Consider the following 13669-nt stretch of genomic DNA (forward strand, 5'->3'; position numbering starts at 1 on the left):
ATGTGTTTTGATGATACTTCAAGGTGATTTGTCCATTATAAAAGAGAGTGATTGCATCTACCACTTCCATTGTTTGTTAGCTAGATGTGGCTAGTCACTCAATCAATCTTGTTTATTTTAAAAAGCCCTTTTTACATCAGCAGTTGTCACAAAGTGCTTTACAGATACCCAGCCTAAACCCCCAAAGAGAAAGCAATGCAGAAGCTAGCTGAAAAGTGGCTGTTTAAAGAAAAACCAAACCTACTTTCAGGGTGAGGAACCATCTAACATCAAGTTGTAAAATCCTGAACTTCCCCTTTAATTTACGCTGTCATCTTACTAACTATGTGGTACTCTAAGCATCCCAAAAGAACCTGTGTTATGTAGAGTGCTCCCAGAGCAAAGCCTTTGAGTATTTCCTATTTACATTCAGCTAAAACGTAAGAGCAAGAAGATGCTTAGAATAAGTCATGTTAAGCTACAATCCCCCAGACGGTGAAGTGAATAAGTAACCACAAGAGGAGTGTGCCTAACTATAATACTTCAACGATGTCAAAACCCATCATGTCTTCTAGAGTAGGCCTTTTCCACTAATCTCTGTGCACATCTTAAAAACATAATAATAAATGGTATTATGCAAATGAGAAAGTATGTGGAATTCTGGGAAAATATGCCCCTGCAAGAGAATCTCTAAATTTATTTTAAACGTAGAGTCCGTGGTGGACTTAACATCTAAGTGTGTGAAGCTAAACAGAAATTGTATATTTATGTTGGATGTCATTTTGGCGCTATTGCTTAATTAACTCAGGAACCACACGCGTGGAAGCACCTGCTTTCAATATACTTTGTATCCCTCATTTACTGACTTTATTTTGGCAGTTACCTGTAGTCTGCTGTATGTAGTACCACATGTGAGATTTATATAGAGGTGTTTAGGGATAGTTTCTGGAATGAATGCAATCCCATGGAGAGTTACCGTTGAACAAAGACAATGCGAACAGAGATCTCTGTAACAAATTGTCAAAGAACAGCTCTCGAAGATAACATAACATTTCGGGAAAAATCTGAAAACAACCCTTCCAGCTTTTCCGTCATAGGATAAAACCTTCAAAACATGGCACAAATATACTTAGATCCAATGATAGATGAGAGTCCTCGAGCCATCCATTCTGACAGCATTTATACCAGAGCTTTTTGCCAACTCAATGTCTTCAAGTGAAGATTTCAGTTGTAAAAGGGCTCGATCTATAGCACTCACCTTAACCTGCCATCCTCTGCTGCCGCGCCACCAGAGATGATCTTGGTGATGAAGATCCCTGGGTCATCGCCGACATGGGGGTTATCTGTCCCTCCAGCTATGCTGAAGCCCAACCCTGAGTTCCCCTGTAGAGCATGGGGAACAATGAATAATACATCTAGCAGTAATGTTACACTTCCATTCCTTATAATGCTAACCTGTAAACTATCCTAAATGACATCCAACATAAAAAATACAATATCCGTTTAGCTTCGTGGGTCACACACTTAAAATGTTATGTTCATGACTAACTCTACGTTTAAAAATTCCTTTGACAATTTAGCGATTGTCTTGCAGGAGCATGTTTTCCCAGAATTCAACAAACTATCTAATTTGCACGATACAAGCCCCCCAACTTAATAGAAACTAGGACCAATTTCGTATTTTCGAGTACTAGAAATATGTCTGAAAACACGTTTTATAGTGAAATAAATATCATTCCTAAGTATGCTATTTGAAAGGGAGGAGAAGTGTTAGCATCAAGTGTAATGTCTGAGAGAGTATACTAGACACACTGTATGTCTGAAAACGTACTTTCATAGCAAAAGGTTACATAATGCCTGAATAAACATCTAATACGAGTTCATATTTAGCTTTAAGTTTGAAAAAAGTGAATTGACAATACACATTTATGAACTTAATTTTCGTACGGATTCGTTTGTACGGGATAACTTTCACGTTTGCGCTTGACCGCAATGGAGTCCCCAGAAGATGACGTCATTACTGTGATACAGAGGCGAAAGCAGAATTCTCAAAGCCAATGTTTCTGTGTACAACAACAAAGCTCTATCATTTTTATGAGCCATATCCCCCTCGACGCGTTTACAAAATGAATGTGGATGATTTGATTAAATTGCTAGCTGATGGAAGTAGGGTCTACGGTTGCAAAATTCCGGGAACTTTCAAGAAATTCACAGTTTCTTCCCAAATCCCAGTTGAAAGATTCCCGGAATTCGGTGGGAATAAGCAGGAAACCAAGATTAACCAGGATTTCTGGAAAATCAGGGAATTCATTGAAAGTTCCTGGAATTTTGCAACCCTAGTAGGGGCAACTCTTGACTAAAAATTCACCCTGTAGGCTGAGCTGACGGACACAGCTCAACCAGGCTGCGATGGAAGTAATGACAGCTAGCTCACTCAAGTGCACACATAATCAAAGCCCATTGGCTAGATAGGGCAATGGAAGTGGAGTGAATAGATAAAGGGTCCTGTGAGGTGAAGCCTGAATACACAGATGCAGAGTCAGCATTAGCCACTCTAAAGCCACCCTGTTTCTTTCTGCTCTTGCCCGTCAAAGGGTGAGCTGTGCAGTAAAGCACCAAATGCTTCAGCCTCCGCTGTTGGATGAATTATCACTTCCTTTGGCTGAACGGACCTTTTCCTATTGTAGTTTATTGTTTCAGGTCACAAGGATCCTTTTTTTTTTAGCTGTCAAAATGTAATTCAGCAGCCAAGCTAAGCCTTTTATTGGCCACTGAGCCTTGGGGATGTTAGCCCTGGCTTTTGTCATGCAAATGCTATGTCCCAATTAAGGGCTGGCCTGCTCAAAATACCCGCAGGACTTGGATGTTTGTGTTACTCTAGCTTGTCTGGCTAAGATCAATTAGCTTTAGTGGAAAGTAAAATGGGTTCCTGTTTAAGTTTGTCAAAGGCACAGTAACCCCAGGCTTTCCTCTTCATGCATCAATTTGAAATAAAAATGGTGACGCAATCACAGTTTGTTATTCTGTTCTTCAGTTTGTGGAGTCATCTAGCTTCTCCAGCAGCTTCAAAATGGTATCAGTTAGCTTCTTGTTTTTTCTATTCCTCCCGTAACAGGTGTATGGGGTCAATATCATTTGAAACATATTGGCCTATTAACTTATCCTGCCTGTCACATTCAACGATTACACTTCCTAGTTTATGAAGCCCTTTATGGGACATGTCTGAGATGAGCATGAGACAGGATATGGCATCCCTCGTTCAATTTAAATGACTGTAATGTCCTGTCCGGGTCATTTTAGAGTATTTTCAGATCGTGTGTTCATCAACTCACCCGCTCTAGCGTGATTTCTTCAAACTCATATTCAATTTCTGTCCCGTTCACCTGTGGGAAAACAAAATATAAAATAAATTACGTATACCCAGTACATTACTTAGTTTCCTATTTACAGACGTGTGAGCATAGTCAGGGTTGGGTAGGTTACTTTCTAAATGTAATCCGTTAGTTGCTCGTTACCTGTCCAAAATTGTAAACAGTAACCTATCTTTTGGATTACCCAAACTCAGTAATGTAATTTGATTGATTTTAGTTACTTTTAGATTACTTTCCTCTTAAGAGGTATTAGAAGAAGACAAAAATAAATATTCCCAATTGATGGACATCTATAGCAGGATAAATCAATATTAGAGTTTACATAGCTGGCCATACATGGATGTTGCATTTGACTTTATGGGTTATGTGGGCTTCTTCTAACCCATTGCTTTCTACTTCAAATAAAATAAAAATACAATTTGGCTATATCTTAACAAAACAAAGTCTGTCAGATCTCCAGTTATTCCAATTAATTGAATACCCCTTGGTCTTCAAGAATATGAATGCCACCTGCTGTATTATAGGCCTAATGGACACTTTGATATCTAGATCATTTGCAGCTGTTTAAGAGTTTTAAAAGTGTATGAGTTTGAGCATGTGTCCGTTAGTACTATGGACAATATTTTTGTATCCGCACAAATTAGATTGAGAACTAAAACCACCACTCATGGTCTTTTTAAATTAAACTCGTTTTTGACAGATTGTGGAGCACAATACCACAGAGGAGTTGAGAAGGGACGAATTCCCTCAAACTTTATTCCATAAGCTGGGATCCACACTATGCACTGGCTGTATCCACTGGTCGAAAAACAATGATTTACAGGCAGTTCAAAACTTCTTCAATTCAACCATTATTGGGTTAAAATACACCAGCCTGGTCTCTAGACTAGACGCAACATAGTAAACGGAAATCCGGGAGACTCAAATTAGTATAATAAGTTACGTTGGGTATGGTTGCATAAGACAGAAGGTTACTTGCGGTTGGGTTGGGGTCATGGATGGGTGGGTGTTAAACCTAACCTGAATCTCCAACCCTAACCCCTAGCCTAGTTAACGTTAGCCACCTAGCTAGCGTTAGCCAACTAGCCACATAGCTAACGTTAGTAAATTGTCATTCGTAACATATTAATACAAATTGTAATTGATGATGGACATCCACAAATTAACACATACCATACCAAAAGTAACATATCATACTAATTTGAGTATCCAGGGTTTTCGTTTACATCTACCCCTATTTAGATATCAATAATAAGTGATCTATATCGCCCGTAGGCTACACCACTGCTGTCGTCCTTACCTCCAAGCGTATATTCAAATTATTAATATTATTTGTATTTTTTTTATTTTACCCCTTTTTCTCCCCAATTTCATGGTATCCAATTGTTGTAGTAGCTACTATCTTGTCTCCTTGCTACAACTCCCGTACGGGCTCGGGAGAGACGAAGGCTGAATGTCATGCGTCCTCCGATACACAACCCAACCAGCCGTACTGCTTATTAACACAGCGCGCATCCAAACCGGAAGCCAGCCGCACCAATGTGTCGGAGGCTACACCGTGCACCTGGCAACCTTGGCTAGCGCGCACTGCGCCCGGCCCGCCACAGGAGTCGCTGGTGCGCAATGAGACAAGGAGATCCCTACCGACCAATCCCTCCCTAACCCGGACGACGCTAGGCCAATTGTGCGTCGCCCCACGGACCTCCCGGTCGGTTACGACAGAGCCTGGGCGCTGATGGCACAGCTGGCGCTGCAGTACAGCGCCCTTAACCACTGCGCCACCCGGGAGGCCGCGTATATTCAAATTGAATGTATAATCTTTGGATGCCGACAGCAGTCGCACCATTGGAAGATATAGCTAGCTATAGCCTACAAAAGCCTATTCCTGCATTTGGTGTGTCATCATAGTGGTGTCTGATTTGTGGTCAGACTCACTGAGGTGGAACAAACTTAAACTTGTGCCTTTTTTCAATGGCGATTTGAATGTCATTGAGAAAAAAAAATCAGCATATTCTTTCTGAATTTAAAAGTAATCCTATAAGTGATCATTTATAATCTGATTACAATCTTTTTGCTGGTAATTTAACGGATTACAGTTACAGTTTTTTTGTAATCAGTTACACGTAGCTTGTTACTCCCTAAACTTTGTCATGGTAGTCTTGTATTAGTGTCTTCCATTCCTTTATAATAATAATCACTCCCAACATCTGTAACAAAAGTTAAGTCTGTCTGGAACATAGGATATGAGGCTTACAAGACAATTCTTCTGACGAGCTGGTCTTTGCATCAATGATTATTTGGACAAATCAATTTCACAGGGACTATTCAAGTTTTAGGTTGATCCCGAACGTACTGTATCTGCTTTCTTTAGCAGTGTAAATATGTAAAAACATCATGTAACAATTTACATAACACATGAACATACCCATAGACCTTGATTCATTTCTAGATCATAGGTCAATCTTATCCCGTCTTGTCCTAGAAAATTCAAGTCCAAGAATTTGCTCAAAGTCCAAGCCACAACATCAACTTCCCCAAATTAAATTTCAAGTCAAATGTTATGTCACATGTGCCGAATACAACACCTTACCGTGAAATGCTTACTTACAAGCCCTTAACAAACAATGCAGTTCAAGAAATAGAGCTCAGAAAATATTTACTATATGAACTAAAGAATAAAATGAATAGTAACACAATAAAATAACAATAACGAGGTTATAAACTCGGATGCCGAGGAGATGCCATACCACGCGGTGATGCAACCGGTCAGGATGCTCTCACTGGTGCAGCTGTATACATTTTTGAGGATCTGGGGCCCCATGGCGAATCTTTTCAGTTTCCTGAGGAGGAAAAGGTGTTGTCATGCCCTCTTCATGATTGTCTTGGTGTGTTTGGACCATGATAGTTTGTTGGTGATGTGGACACCAAGGAACTTGAAACACTCGACCCACTCCACTAAAGCCCCGTTGATGTTAATGGGGGCCTGTTCGGCCCACCTTTTCCTGTAGTCCACGATCAGCTCCTTTGTCTTGCACACGTTGAGGGAGAGGTTGTTGTCCTGGCACCACACTGCCAGGTCTCTGACCTCCTCCCTATAGGCTGTCTCATCGTTGTTGGTGATCAGGCCAACCACTGTTGTGTCATTAGCAAACTTAATGATCGTGTTGGGAGTCGTGCTTTGCCACGCAGTTGTGGGTGAACAGGGAGTACAGGAGGGGACTAAGCACGCACCCCTGTGTGACCCCGTGTTGAGGATTAGTGTGGCAGATGTCTTATTGCCTACCCTTACCACCTGGGGGCAGCCCGTCAGGAAGTCCAGGATCCAGTTGCAGAAGGAGGTGTTTAGTCCCAGGGTCCTTAGCTTAGTGATGAGCTTTGTGGGCATTATGATGTTGAACACTGAGCTGTAGTCAATGAACAGCATTCTCACATAGGGGTTTCTTTTGTCCAGGTGGGAAAGGGCAGTGTGGAGTGTGATTGAATCATTTGTGGATCTGCTGGAGCGGTATGCGAATTGGAGTGGGTCTAGGGTTTTGGGATGATGGTGTTGATGTGAGCCATGACCAGCCTTTCAAAGCCCTTCATGGCTACCGGCATGAGTGCTACGGGTCGGTAGTCATTTAGGAAGGTTACCTTAGCATTCTTGGGCATGGGGACTATGGTGGTCTATTTGAAACATGTAGGTATTACAGACTCGGTCAAGGAGAGGTTGAAAATGTCAGTGAAGACACTTGCCAGTTGGTCAGCGCATGCTCTGAGCACAATTCCTGGTAATCAGTCTGGCCCTGCGGCCTTGTGAATGTTGACCCGTTAAAATGTCTTACTCACATTGGCTACGGAGGGAGTGATCACACAGTCGTCCAGAACAGCTGGTGCTCTCATGCATGCTTCAGTGTTGCTTGCCTTGAAGTGAACATAGAAGTAATTTAGCTCATCTGGTAGGCTTGTGTCACTGGGCAGCTCGCAGCTGGGCTTCCGTAATCCGTAATAGTTTGCAAGCCCTGCCACATCAAATGAGCATCAGAGGAGCTGTAATATGATTCAATCTTAGTCCTGTACTGACCCTTGGCTTGTTTGATGGTTCGTTAGAGGGCATAGCGGGATTTCTTATAAGCGTCCGGATTAGTGTCCAGCTCCTTGAAAGGGGCAGCTCTAGCCTTTAGCTCAGTGCGGATGTTGCCTGTTATCTATGGCTTATTTTCATTTATTTTATTTTACCTTTATTTAACCAGGTAGGCAAGTTGAGAACAAGTTCTCATTTACAATTGCGACCTGGCCAAGATAAAGCAAAGCAGTTCGACACATACAACAACAGAGTTACACATGGAGTAAAACAAACATACAGTCAATAATACAGTAGACAAATAAGTCTATATACAATGTGAGCAAATGAGGTGAGATAAGGGAGGTAAAGGCAAAAAAAAGGCCATGGTGGCGAAGTAAATACAATATAGCAAGTAAAACACTGGAATGGTAGATTTGCAGTGGAAGAATGTGCAAAGTAGAGAATAGAAATAATGGGGTGCAAAGTAGCAAAATAAATAAATACAGTAGGGGGAGAGGTAGTTGTTTGGGCTAAATTATAGATGGGCTATGTACAGGTGCAGTAATCAGTAATCTTCTAGTTGGGATACTTTAAACTGTGTCCAAATGGCTTTTTGAAGGACTTTTTGAGTCCCAGTGCCAACAAATAGAAACCATCAATAATAAATATCTGTTAAGAGAAAAGTTCTGATGCCAAACCAAAATGCTGGCTTTTGGGCTGTACAAATCAGTGGTCCTGTGTAGGTAGGTGTTTTATTTATAACAACTATCAATAATTCACAATAGTGGCCTTATTTGTTTTACCCATACACTGTATGTTGTGTTCCAGATAAATATTTAAGAATATAACGTTCGGCCATTGACAACCAGTGCTGAAAAGTCTTACCTGTAAAGACTACTTAAAGTGGGTATAGGGTTGCATGAAGTTATCTTGCATTCAAATCAATCCACATGGAAATATATGCAGTTCGTACTTAAACACAATAAAATCAATTGCCGAAAATTGTAAAAGGAACTCACGTAAGGTACAGACTCCAGAGTATCCGTGTTGACAATTATTGGGGCGGGACTCGCCTGAAAAAGAGAGAAAAGGGGGGAGAGAAGGATAAGAAAAAGCAAGAGAAGCCTGGACCCACCAGTGTCCTACTTTCTATAAATGGATCCAAAGGACAGCTTCTGGATCATGTGGTGACTTCAACCTGTATCATGAAGAATTCCAGAGCCTTCCTCTAGACGCTAGTGCCGTCGGAAAGTATTCAGACCCCTTGACTTTTTCCAAATTTTGTTACGTTACAGTGAAAATTTGACCCCCATTTTCTCCTCAATTTTGTGATTACGAACTTGTCTCATCGCTCCAACTCCCCAACGGGCTCAGAAGAGGCGACGGTCGAGTCATGCGTCCTCCGAAACATGACACCCCAAACCGCGCTTCTTAACACCTGCTCGCTTAACCCGTAAGCCAGCCGCACCAAAGTGTCGGAGAATACACCGTTCAATTGACGACCAAAGTCAGCCTGCAGGCACCCGGCCTGCCACAAGTAGTCGCTAGACCACGATGAGCCAAGTCATGCCCCCCGGCCAAACCCTTACCTAACCCGGATGACGCTGGGCCAATTGTGCGCCGCCCTATGGGACTCCCGGGCAAGGCCGGTATCGACAGGCTGGGATCGAACTCCAAGCTGTAGTGAAGCCGCAACACTGCGCTGCAGTGCCTTAGACCCCTGCGCAACTCGGGAGGCCGGTTACAGCCTTATTCTAAAATGGATTAAATATATAGTTTTTTTACAAATCTACGCACAATACCCCATAATGACAAAATGAAAACAGGTTTTAGAAAGGTTTGCAAATGTATTAAAAATAACAAACATAAATACCTTATTTACATAAGTATTCAGACCCTATACTATGAGACTCGAACTTGAGCTCAGGTGCATCCTGTTTCCATTAATCATCAATCAGATATTTCTAGAACTTGATTGGAGTACACTTGTGGTAAATTCAATTGATTGGACATGATTTGGAAAGGCACACACCTGTTTATATAAAGGTCCCACAGATGACAGTGCATGCCAGAGCAAAAACCAAGCCATGTCCGTCAAAGAAATTGTCCGTTGTGTGTCGGGGCACAAATCTGGGAAATTTACCAAAAAATGGACCCCAAGAACACAGTGGCCTCCATCATTTTTAAGTAGAATAAGTTTTGAATCACCAAGACTCTTCCTAGAGCTGGCCGCCGGGCCAAACTGAGCAATCGGAGGAGAAGGGCCTTGGTCAGGGAGGTGACCTTCCAGAAGGACAACCATCTCTGCAGCACTCCACCATGTGCTGCAGAGATATTAGAGTGACCAGACGGAAGCCACTCCTCAGTAAAAGGCACATGGCAGCCCGCTTGGAGTTTGCCAAAAGGCACCTAAAGGACACTCTGATGAAACCAAAATTGAACTCTTTGGCCTGAATTCCAAGCGTCACGTCTGGAGGAAACCTACAGTGAAGCATGATGGTGGCAGCATCATGCTGACGGGATGTTTTTCAGCAGCAGGGACTGGGAGAGTAGTCAAGAGTCAAGGCAAAGTGCAGAGAGATCGTTGATGAAAACCTACTCCAGAGAGCTCAGGAACCTCACACTAGGGCGAAGGTAGCTGTGCAGCGACGCTCCCCATCCAACCTGACATAGCTTGAGATGATCTGCAGTGAAGAATGGGAGAAACTCTCCAAATACAGGGGTGCCTTCCCCAGATCTGTGCCTCGACACAATCCTGTCTCAGAGCTCTATGGACAATTCCTTTGACCTCATGGCTTGGTTTTTGCTCTGACATGCACTGTCAACTGTGGGACCTTATATAGACAGGTAGAAACAGCTCAAAGATGATCAATGGAAACAGGACGAATCTTAGCTCAATTTCAAGTCTCAAAGCAAAGGGTCAGAATACTTATGTAAATAAGGTATTTCTGTTTTTTATTTGTAATAAATTTGCAAAAAAATCTAAAAACCTGTTTTTGCTTTGTCAATATGGGGTATTGCTTGTAGATTAATGAGGAAAGCATTTATTGAATTAATTTGAAAATAAGGCTGTAACATAACTAAATGAGGAAAAAGTGAAGGGGTCTGAATACTTTCTGAATGCACTGTATTTGCAGGTCTTTGTCAGCCAGATACTTCTAAGCAATAAGATGGCTCCACATTATCTTCCAATAGCCTTTCTGGTGCTCACTCTTACAGAATGCCCTGAAAGGGAAAGGCTGGCTCAGGCAAGTGATTCCGGTGTCTTTTAGCCTTTTCTACTAAACCTTTCGATGTTTCCATCAAACAAAGCTCCTTCATATTTTTACAAATTGTTTGGAGCAGGTAGACTGATGTGTGTGTGTGTGTGTTTGAGGCAGAATGGGGTTTGTGTGTAAATCAATATCTCTGATTGAGACACTTTCTGCTTACAATGCACTGCTGCTAATTGACTGCATAGATTCTCAACCACACAATCTCTCTCAATCAGGGAGAGGAAGGACGAGAGAGAGAGAGAGCATGTGTGTATGTGTGCATGCACATGTGCAAAGAGAAAGGGAGAGGGGAAGATTGATTTGAGTGCATTTAAATGAGCAGCACTCAAAGAAATCAATTGAGGGGCTATTCAGGATTATGATTATTATTCAAAGGCAGTTTATATTTAACCGGCAGAAAATTAATGTAAACCTTTTGGGGACTTCATAAAACCACACTGGTCTAGGTTACACTATGTGTAAAGGAGGAGTGAGGAGCTAGATTTTCCCCATGCAATATTCATCGTAATGTCACACACACGCACGCACGCGCACACACTAGCTTGGTACTCAGAATGTGTGCAAGTATAAGTCATGTGCACACAGCTGAATACATGCAGTACATACTGATTACAGACACTGTACTATTGCATGACTGCATTTCCAACCAATTTTTGTCTTCCTCTCTTGACAATGGTGCACACTGACATCAGTTCTTTCGGAAAAGCATATTAAGTCTGAGGCCCTATCTAAATTTCCTGTGATTCCTCGCATCACATCTCCTCACTTCCTCGTCGACTGTATTGGAGGATATGATCCAAAGTCCCTCCCTCCAATGTGTTTTGAGAAGGACGCAAGGAGAGATGATGCGAGGAACAGAGGACAGACAAATTCAAAAAGAGCCTGAACCTACAACAAAAGGGACTGATCGGGATTCACTGTGGGGAGCCTGGTCTGATCTACATCTGGGGTTAATTAGGTGTTAATAACTACAATACACAGAGCATTGTTAATTACAAGTCTAACACCGCGTCCCAAATGGCACCCTATTCCCTTTAAAGTGCACATATTATGAACAGGTTCCATCAGGGTCTATTTAAAAGTACTGCACTACATAGAGAATAGGGTACAATTTGTATTGCATGAGAATGCTTTTAGCTATCGGAATTCCACCTCAAATGTATAAAACATGCAATAACTTGGCAATATCACCAAGCCACTCTGTCTGTGGATTACTGACGATTAGTTGAGGATGAAATGTGAAAATGTTTCTGCTGAAGACGGTAGCATCCCAAATGGCTCCCATAGGGCTCTGGTCAAAAGTTGTGTACTATATGGAATAGGGTGCCATTTGGGATGCAGGCAACTTCTTATATTTGACTGCACAATGTAGCAGAATATATCAACAACTATTTCAACCACTTATGCTGCCAATGATTTTTAGCCTTTCACTGTTCACCTAGGCAAATAACATACATGAACATTTACAATGCCTTCAGAAAGTACTCTCCTGTAACACACATTTTGTTGTGTTACAGCACGAATTCCGAATGGATTAAATTAACAAAATATTCTCACCCATACAATACACAATACCCCATAATGACAAAGTGAAAACACATTTTTAGAAATGGTAGCGCATTTATTGTAAAAGAAAAACAGAAATATCTCATTTACATAAGTATTCACACCCCTGAGTCAATACTTTGTAGAAGCACCTTTGGCAGCAATTACAGCTCTGTCTTTCTGGGTAAGTCTCTAAGAGCTTTCCACAGCTGGATTGTGAAAATGTTCCATTATTCTATTCAAAGTTCTTCATGCTCCGTCAAGTTGCTTGTTGATCATTGCTAGACAACCATTTTCAGGTCTTGCCATAGATTTTCATGTAGATTTAAGTCAAAACCGAAACTCGACCACTCGAGAACATTCACCGTCTTCTTGGTAAGCAACTCCAGTGTAGATTTGGCCTTGTGTTTTAGGTTATTGTCATGCTGAAAGGTGAATCAATCAAAAAGTTTTACTCCTGAACTTATTTAGGCTTGCCATAACAAAGTTGTTCAACACTTATTGACTCAAGAAATGTCAGCTTTTCGTTTTGAATGAATTTGTCAAAAATTCAAAAAACATTATTCCACATTTGACATTAGGCCAGTGACAAAATAAATCAAAATGGTATCTATTTTAAATTTAGGCTGTAACACAACAAAATGTGTAAGAAGCCAAGTGATGTGAATACTTCCTGAAGGCACTGTAGCACCACTGGTGCTGATCAAAACATAACAAAGGGGAAACTTTCATCCTGTCAGACATATCTTAAGCTGTTACTTTAGTGTGGGATGTTGAGAACCCTGTACTCCAATTTCTCAGTGCAGCCATCGTGCTCCAGTTCATTTTGCTCAATAATTTAAGGGTGAATCTATGTGTAGTGCACCATGCGTAGAAATAACACATCTATAATTTACAATAATTTGTTCACATATAAAAACAGTCAACAACAAAAGCAGATAAAGAGAAGGAGAACAAGAGAGAGATTATTAAGAGAGGGGGAAACATCAAGGTTGCGGCAAAGGAAAGAAAGTTGTCGGTCTTGGAGAATGGTTTAAATGATGGTGGGAGATAAATGAAGGGGAGATAAAGGTAGTCCCAAATCAATGTAGTCCCTCCTGGATTTGACTTTTTTTAATGTTTATTTAACTAAAGTCAGTTAACAACAAATTCTTATTTACAATGACGGCCTAGGAGCAGTGGGGCAGAACGACACATTTTTACCTTGTCAGCTTGGGGATTCGATCTAGCAATCTTTAGGTTACTGGCCCAACGCTCTAACCACTAGGCTACCTGCTGCCCCCCTGGATAGGGATAAGCCCATCAGAAGACAAGGTGAAATAAGTACTATGTAGCTTACACCTATCCAATCCCTTCAGGAGTGCCCAGGGAGGAGAGTCTACCCAGCAAACAGGGAACCTTCCCAGAACATTAGCTAAGATTCCCATTAAGTTCTAGTAAGGGTTTTCTTACAT

General features: G+C 41.5%; 1 protein-coding gene across 24 annotated transcripts in view; it reads right to left on the minus strand.

The window, feature by feature from the left end:
* The window catches only part of LOC110537714 (discs, large homolog 2 (Drosophila)), a 288136-nt gene that overhangs the window by 58987 nt on the left and 215480 nt on the right, over positions 1–13669 (minus strand). For all 24 annotated transcript variants that reach the window (XR_005034996.1, XM_036937691.1, XM_036937685.1 and 21 more), the window contains 3 exons: positions 8415–8468; positions 3312–3362; positions 1238–1362 (listed from right to left, as the gene is read on the minus strand). Coding sequence is in view for 23 of the 24 variants with exons in the window: in XM_036937691.1 (XP_036793586.1) it covers positions 1238–1362; positions 3312–3362; positions 8415–8468 (230 nt within the window). In the remaining variant the exon portion in view is untranslated. The remainder of the gene's footprint in view (positions 1–1237; positions 1363–3311; positions 3363–8414; positions 8469–13669) is intronic.

Source organism: Oncorhynchus mykiss, chromosome 12, assembly GCF_013265735.2.
Source record: "Oncorhynchus mykiss isolate Arlee chromosome 12, USDA_OmykA_1.1, whole genome shotgun sequence".
In the NCBI taxonomy this organism is placed as follows: domain Eukaryota; kingdom Metazoa; phylum Chordata; class Actinopteri; order Salmoniformes; family Salmonidae; genus Oncorhynchus; species Oncorhynchus mykiss.